Here is an 8,796-nt window from a genome sequence, read left to right as displayed (position 1 = left end):
ACTGTCCATAGTGTTAAGCCATTCCTCAATTTACACCAACCACGATTGTTATCGCACAACGTTCATCGTGAGCACAAATGTGCACACATCGTGCGCACATCTTGTAACCTTGTGCGTTCCCAAAATTGTTATAACATGTCATTTTACCATTTCGTTTGTGGTTGATATTTTTCGATGGATGTCATGTTGAAATCCATGGAAACGCCTCGGCTGAAAAACTGCATACGCAGCGCTCAAAATTAAATCATATAACAAAATATTCCGTCCTAATTTTAAACCTGATCTAGAAAGGTGTATAGACTCGAAGACGTTCTGATGTTATTAGGTATAAGCTTTGTGAAATTCAATCCCTTGTATGTTTGAAAATCGCTATCAGATATAATCGAAGAGCGGAGGTCGTCCTCAAACTACTTTCCGTAGGTCATACATATCCTTTCCTATTCTGGCAAGAGGATAAACCCTTTTGACACTCACATATACTGTACTGATAGAGTATACAGTACCGATTTTAGACAGTTTCGAGGGAAAAGCTAGGCTTATTATTGAAATATTTTTCTGTACATTCAATTCAATTTTTTATACTTACTTGAAATTAGTCTATACTAGAGGTTTGGGAATATACTAATATCTGACCATTTCGCTTTGTAGTTACATGTATCTATTGCGAATTAAGCCCTTAAATCATTTAATTGCTTTTTGCAAGGTATATCAATGTAATGGCACTTTGAGGTCGGCATCAAATCTGCGTTATCGCAAGTAGACGAATACACCGACGTACCGCCTCAAACACACACTTATCAATAATACAAGTAGGCACATCCTTAAATGACCTTGACTGTTAATAAAATGCCAAACTCAATAAACCAAACAGCCAATGTATTAAGTTGTTTAAATGTCCCTTATCATTGTCGTCTGGCATGGCCTGATATGACCTTACAGTTGCTTTACCGCTAAGCAAGTAACTAACCAAAAAGACATTGATATCTTATTGCATCCTTTTACGTTTTAACATCTTAGTTTAAGCTTGATGTATTTCGTTTTGTTAACGTTAATATTAACTGTATCTTTGCCTAAAACGACTTAAGTTGTCGAAGAGCCATTAAATAAGCATACGAAGTTATTCGACTCTTATGGAGTGACTGTTTCATTCCTGTCTTTTGACACTTAAACTGAATAAAAAAATATATAATTGTGATAAATTGGTGTTTGTATATCCCTAATCGTGTATATTGTGTTTAGAGTAATGGGTTGATAAGGATGATGGGGCATGCATTTAGTACAGGCTTTAATTGACACCGGGAGGGGGGACCATACTGATAGCGGGCAGGCTGGCACATGGCTGAGCCGGAGAGTTGACCTTTAAGGTCATGGGAGCTGTCACTGCTACAGGGCTGACCTCTGAGGTACACCTAGGAGTAATAGATGGGGGAGACCAGCGTGGGGTCCGGGGAGAAAGGGGAGTGATCTAGTGGAGGACAGACGTGATTAGGCTGTCTCCTGTATAGCTTAGCTGAGGTAAATTAGCTAGGGGATTCTCTCAGGTTTTTTTATTGACTATGCTGACCGTGATGTTGTACGTTGTATATAAAGTGTAAATAAACTTGTAAATAGAACTCTGCTGTGAAATGTTGTATTCTGGAACCCTCCTCCCCGTCACGTTACAATTTGGTGGCAGCGTCGGGATTAATTGACCGGTGATATTGTGTATAAACAATGGCTGAAGGAGGTTTAGATACAACGAGACACCGGTATTGGTACACTCTCATCGACACCATCACCATCGGTTAATGAAGAAATAAAACAATTAAGGATGGAATGTGAAAGTTTGAGGAATGATATCAGCCAGAGGAATATAAGCGCAATCAAACCAATACCAAAGCAAGTGGTTACAAAACCGTTGATAAAACCTGCTAATTGTGACGGCAAAGAACCATGGGAGGACTACTTTGTCCAATTTGACATGGTGACAGATATCAATCAATGGTCTGATGATGAAAGGGCATTGTTTTTGGCCTCTAGCCTCAGAAATAGTGCTCAGAGTATACTGGCTGATATAGAACCAGGAAAACGGAGGAACTATAAGGACTTGATAGAGGCGTTAAGTCAGCGATTTGGTTCAGAGCATCAAACGGAACTATTTCGAGCCGAGCTTAAGAATTTAGTGAGGAAGAGGGACCAGTCTCTCCCTGAATTAGCACAAAAGGTAAAGCGCTTAGGGAGGAAGGCTTATCCAAAAGCTCCATCTGACCTTATTGAGACTCTGTGTCGTGATCATTTTATTGATGCATTGACAGAATCTGATATGCGTGTCCGTATTCAGCAAGCTCATCCAAAGTCCTTGGCCGAGGCCACAAAACTAGCCGTGGAGTTGGAAGCAATTTGTGTAGCAGAAAAACAAAGGGACCGGCGAATATCTCATTCAGTTACAGCTGTACAGCCAAAGGAGGGGGATAGATATGAGGATCGAGAGACAAAGTCAAAAGCAGAACAATTAGAAAGTGACATATTGGCTTTGAAAAAGGAGTTATCAGCTCTGACACAGAAGCAATTCCAGGTTAACTCCTTTAATGGACAAAGGAAATGTTGGAGTTGTGGTAGCCCATCACATTTTAAAAGGGATTGTAAAAGGGGTGAAAAGGAGCGAAACACAACTGGACCAAGAACAACCAGGTTTTCCGAAAACGGCCAGGGTATATATCTTAAAGGTACTGTAAATGGGCAACCTGTAAACTTTTTGATTGATACAGGCTCTAACGTAACCATCCTGAATACATCTGTCTTTGAACAAATTCCTGACGACAAGAAACACAAATTGACCCCAGCAAGGCTTCAAATGAAAATGGCAGACGGCAAGGGGATTGACATTTTGGGTACCGGTAAACTTGACATAAGTGTAGTTGGCCAAAATGTGTGTCATAACTGTTATGTAGCGAGAATTGACCCTGCGTTGGATGGCATTTTGGGATTTGATTTCATGAAAACACACTGCTGTATTGTTGATGTCGGTACCAATACATTTGCAATGAACGGTCAGAGTGAGAGGTGCACTACGGTAGCCCTGAGCGGCATGAGATGTTGTCGTATTGCAGTCAATGAAACCAGTGTAATCTCACCCGGGGAACAGAAACTGGTGACCGGAACAGTATTGGACAAATCAAATGCTCCTTTATGTGGCATGCTAGTGCCAACAGACCACCTCATTAAGAAATATGGGTTACTTCTCGCAAAAGCTGTTGTCAATACGGCAGACGACCGCGTGCCTATTTGTGTTATTAACATGTCCGCGTCGCCCGTTAAGCTTTATAAGAATACAATAGCAGCAACTTGTGAGGCCATAGCGGTAGAAGGAACGGATACAAGTGTGTCTTACGAAGGGGATAGGATGTCTATTCACTCACATTTGGAGAACCTGCATCGTGAATCTTCCGCTAATCTCGATGAAGAACAAACACGAGACTTGCAAAATTTTCTGATACGTTATCAAAACGTGTTCGCGAAAGACAAACGCGACCTTGGCCACACAACGATGGTTAAACACACCATTGACACTCAAAACAGTGCACCTATTCGCCAGCGTCCGAGGCGCTTACCTTTTGCTCAAAGGGAGGAATCGGCCAATCAAGTTGACAGTATGATCAATCAGGACGTGATTGAGCCTTCATCTAGCCCATGGGCGTCGCCAATTGTTTTAGTCAAAAAGAAGGATGGCTCAATGCGATTTTGCGTGGACTATAGGAAGGTCAATAACATTAAAAAGAAAGAATTCTTTCCCATGTCGCGAATCGATGACAAGTTGGACGCGCTAGTCAATGCGAAATGGTTCTGTACCCTGGATACTGGCAGGTGGCAATGGACCCAAAAGATAGTGAGGTAACTGCGTTTGCAACGGAAAATGGATTGTACCAGTTCAAGGTCATGCCATTCGGACTTTGCAACGCTCCGGCTACGGTTGCAAGACTGATGTCAAAAGTGTTAGAGGGTTTTTCATGGAAAACGTGTTTAGTTTACCTTGACGACGTGATTGTGTTTGGTCGGGATGTGAACACCACCTTAGAACGTTTGGGAGGTGTGTTTGACCGGTTACAGTCAGGTGGATTAAAACTCGGTCCGAGCAAATGTCAGTTTTTCAAAAAAAGCGTGACCTACCTGGGTCATATAGTCTCCGGGGAGGGAATCAGTGCAGAACCATCTAAGACACGGGCAGTTCGTGACTGGCCTATACCTACGTGCGTCAGCGATGTGCGAAGCTTTGTGGGCCTATGTTCATACTACAGAAAGTTCATTAAAGGTTTTGCCGAGATTGCTCGACCTTTAAATGCATTGACTGAGAAGGACCGTGTATTTGCATGGACTGACAAGTGTGCTGAGGCCTTTGCTACATTAAAAACAAAATTGACAACGAGTCCGATATTAGCCTATCCAGACCCTTCTGGATCCGCGTTCATCCTTGACACGGATGCCAGTAACGATGCTGTAGGCGCTGTCCTAAGTCAGATACAGGGAGGTCACGAAAAGGTGATTGCGTACTATAGTCGTGCACTCACAAAGGCTGAACGGAGATATTGTGTGACGCGAAAGGAACTGCTAGCTGTAGTAAGCTCCGTCAAACATTTCCATTGTTATTTGTTTGGACGCCATTTCACAATCCGTACCGATCACGGCTCTTTACGGTGGTTGACAAATTTTAAGGACATTGAAGGACAGCTTGCTAGATGGATAGAGACGCTAGGAACCTATGACTATGATATAATTCATAGAAGCGGGTCTAAGCACCAAAATGCAGATGGTCTGTCGCGTAGGCCATGTACTGACTGCTCATTTTGTGATAACGCTGATCACAAGTATGGTAAACCTGTGTTAAAGCAATATATGAGATGTGATGCAGTACGGAAGCCAGTACGCAGACCCACTACATGGATTGGTGGAATCTCACTGGCTGAGATGACACGTGCACAAAGACACGATAAAGACATTGGCTCCATCATTAGATACATGGAGACCTCTCAGCACCGGCCAAAGTGGGAAGATGTATCAACGGAGAGCACCGCAGTGAAAACACTCTGGTCCCAATGGACGAGACTTGAACTTAGAGATGGAATGTTGCACCGTAGGTGGGAAGATGACACAGGGAAGCGTGTGTCATGGCAGCTGATCGTGCCGTCAGAGTACCGTGAGGATGTGCTGACAAATTTGCACAATGCGTTACAGCTGGCCATCTTGGTGTAAACAAGACTGTCTAGAGTGAAAGAAAGGTTCTATTGGTCAGGGATAAGCAGTAGTGTTAAGCAGTGGTGTCGATGTTGTGAGCAATGTTCAGCAAGGAAACGACCATACAAAACACCAAGGGCCCCTATGAAAATTTATTATGCTTTGGACATTATGGGACCACTACCTGTGTCTGACCGAGGAAACAAATATGTCTTGGTCATTGGCGACTATTTCACAAAATGGATTGAGGCTTACCCTATCCCGGACCAAGAGGCGGAAACTGTGGCTACAGCATTAGTGGAACAGTTTATCTGCCGGTTTGGTGTTCCTATGCTGATACATTCCGACCAAGGCCGCAAGTTTGAATCAATCTTATTTCGGGAGATGTGTCGGCTTCTTGGTATCGAGAAAACGCGCACGACGGCTCTCCATCCTCAATCTGATGGAATGATTGAGAGATTCAATCGAACCGTTGAAAACATTTTGGCATTTGGACTGGGATGAGATTCTTCCCATGGCACTTATGGCTTACCGTAGTGCGGAGCATTCATCAACAAAGTTCTCACCGAACGAAATGATGTTGGGACGCGAGGTTCGTCTTCCTGTGGATTTAATCTACGGCACCCTGCCGAGGGAAGCGGACAATAACGGTAGTGTACCTCAGTTTGTGTCAAAACTCGTCAAGTACCTCGACAGTGCACATGATTTGGCAAGACAGAATATAAAAGACTCGTCAGAAAAACAAAAGGGACACTATGATTACAGGACGAACACAAAGTCATATAAAACTGGGGACGCGGTGTGGCTTCATGATCCAAAACGGAGGGTTGGGATAAGTCCTAAACTTCAATCCAACTGGGATGGTCCGTACCTTATCGTGAACTGCCTAAGTGACTTGGTTTTCCGTATACAAAAGACTCCGAGTTCGAAACCTCGCGTTGTACATTTCAATCGTTTGAAATCGTACCATGGTGACTATAAAAACTGGTTAACTACACAGGAAAAAGTCTTAGGGGAGAGCAATTTTCCTGACGACAGAGACTTTGCCTCAGAGCATGGAAGTATTACAGATGATGACAGTGAATGCGCTGATGGACGTGGTAAGAGGTTAAGTAGACCTCCGGACAGATATGGATATATTTGAACATTTAACCTGGACACAAGTGTTGGTGATACGAGAGAGTGACTGAAAGATAGACAGTGGGAATTGGTTAAGTACTTGTGGTAGTTCATAGATGTTAAGTATTGTAGATTCACATTTTTGAGATATTTTGTATTATAGTGTAGCAGTTCATTTTTGTAAAAATTGTACGTTTGTAGATTCGTAGGTATCACTGGGCCTCCGTACTTAGGAAGGGGAAACTGGAATAAGTTTCAGACAGGACACATGTGGGTCACATGTCTTTTTCAAGGAGGGGGCAGTGTGATAAATTGGTGTTTGTATATCCCTAATCGTGTATATTGTGTTTAGAGTAATGGGTTGATAAGGATGATGGGGCATGCATTTAGTACAGGCTTTAATTGACACCGGGAGGGGGGACCATACTGATAGCGGGCAGGCTGGCACATAGCTGAGCCGAAGAGTTGACCTTTAAGGTCATGGGAGCTGTCACTGCTACAGGGCTGACCTCTGAGGTACACCTAGGAGGAGTAATAGCTGGGGAAGACCAGCGTGGGGTCCGGGGAGAAAGGGGAGTGATCTAGTGGAGGACAGACGTGATTAGGCTGTCTCCTGTATAGCTTAGCTGAGGTAAATTAGCTAGGGGATTCTCTCAGGTGTTGTTATTGACTATGCTGACCGTGATGTTGTACGTTGTATATAAAGTGTAAATAAACTTGTAAATAGAACTCTGCTGTGAAATGTTGTATTCTGGAACCCTCCTCCCCGTCACGTTACATAATAATTACAATCATGTTGTATTACTTGAACTTGCTATCAATAAGCTATTTTCTATTATTAGGTTGAAGTATTTATATGGAATGTTAGCAATATTATGGGCCATATTTTCATTTTACGGGACAAAAACAGCTTAATTGGACTTAGTTAAAGATTTTGGGTAAGCTTGAGGTTAAAGTTTTTAGGCAATTTTTGTGTGTGTAGTGTTGGATCACCACCTTCAATGCAGGCTGTTGTCTATTATAAGGTTGGAATTATATATTGAGTATAAGCAGTGTTCTGAATTATATTTTCATTATCTTAGGGGTCAAAACTTGTTGAATGGACTTGGTTAAATGTTTTGGGCAAGTTTTTTGTGCAGTGTTGGATCGGTCACCGCCAACAATACGCTGTTGACTAGTTCACGTTGGCTGTTCATCTCTTCTTATATGCTAAGTTACAGCAAAACCTGGTTACATTACGATCATTTGTTTGAAGAAATGTTGGCAATGTAAAGGGGTTTGGCAATAAATTTAGGGAAACGTAAAGGAATTCTTAAGAAAAACATAATTAAGGAACCTGAAAATGTGTTGGCGGTAAGTTATGTGGCAAGTGAAATGACGTGCAATGTATCGAGGTTTTACTGTACATTTGTTACAACATATGTCACCAATAGGCGAGCTATGCTGTTCTCCAACAGCTCTGGTTTATAATATATGTAATTGCACCCTGGTTTAGTGAATAGTTTAAAATATTACATAATTGAACGCAGACTTCTGCAGACCTTACAACTTACGTTGCCGAAGTCATTGATTTCTAGCATAAGCCATGACCAACTGATCTCGGGATTAATATAACAGTTATAATGTTCCACAGTTTTGACTGAAAACGAAGTACATGTAAGGAAGGCGTGAACATGCCAATTTGTCAATCATTATGTTGAGATTCTGAAGCCAGGACTTAATATGTCTTTGTTTATGAACGTTTTTGAAGTTTGTTTGACAACCATAAGAGTGATATTGTCAAAAGTATGACGTCCAATGAACTATTAAAACAACATTTGGGAATGATCACAATCATCATTCATACGGAATTACATACGAAAAAAGGCGTTCAACATGTTACATTTCTGTAGCAGATTCATCGTTGTCGTAAGAGATCCACGAGCAATCTACAATAGAGCCAGGGACAGTCCCCGATCGCTTATTTCTCCACAAAACCTCAACAGCGTTAAGGGCACTTTTGATGTAATTATGATTTATCGTTTTGCGATGCTAAGAGTATTTTGAGCTCCTCGCGATGTTAACATGTAGTGTTATCATAAATGAACTTAACTCTTTAGACACACTTTAACATGGAATACAGAGAGAATTTGTGTAATAAATACAACACAGACGCATGTAGTACACTGTTCTATGCTTATTTCCGGCATGGCATAGCTTGTATATCTAGAAATAGAAATTATAAAATAATGATTTGAAAAATCGCAGCGACAGCGATTATTGCCTCTTCTTACCATACATTTAATACTCATTTTCATTGATTGATGAATTCAGACTTTTTAGAATTATTCAGCAGAACGTAAGCATAGTTTAACAATTAGTCAATACGAGAGAGCAGCAAGGATAATTAAGTTCAGTAAGCTACACGTTTTGAATAAGATTCTAAGAATCGAACATTAATTTTGGTTTGAAAATGAGGAAACGGATTAC

The 8,796-nt window shown here is 41.6% G+C and overlaps 1 protein-coding gene across 1 annotated transcript; it reads left to right on the top strand.

Moving 5' to 3' along the window:
* The first annotated feature begins 5,722 nt into the window (after positions 1 to 5,722).
* Positions 5,723 to 6,352, top strand: LOC110445735. Its single transcript, XM_021490514.1, has one exon. It carries the CDS (start codon positions 5,723 to 5,725, stop codon positions 6,350 to 6,352), a length of 630 nt encoding a protein of 209 aa, XP_021346189.1.
* Positions 6,353 to 8,796: the final 2,444 nt, after the last annotated feature.

The sequence above is a fragment of the Mizuhopecten yessoensis genome, unplaced genomic scaffold (genome assembly GCF_002113885.1).
Source record: "Mizuhopecten yessoensis strain PY_sf001 unplaced genomic scaffold, ASM211388v2 scaffold2329, whole genome shotgun sequence".
Taxonomy (NCBI): Eukaryota; Metazoa; Mollusca; class Bivalvia; order Pectinida; family Pectinidae; genus Mizuhopecten; species Mizuhopecten yessoensis.
Note: the sequence above shows the minus strand (reverse complement) of the source record. Positions and strands in the feature narration are given on the sequence as shown.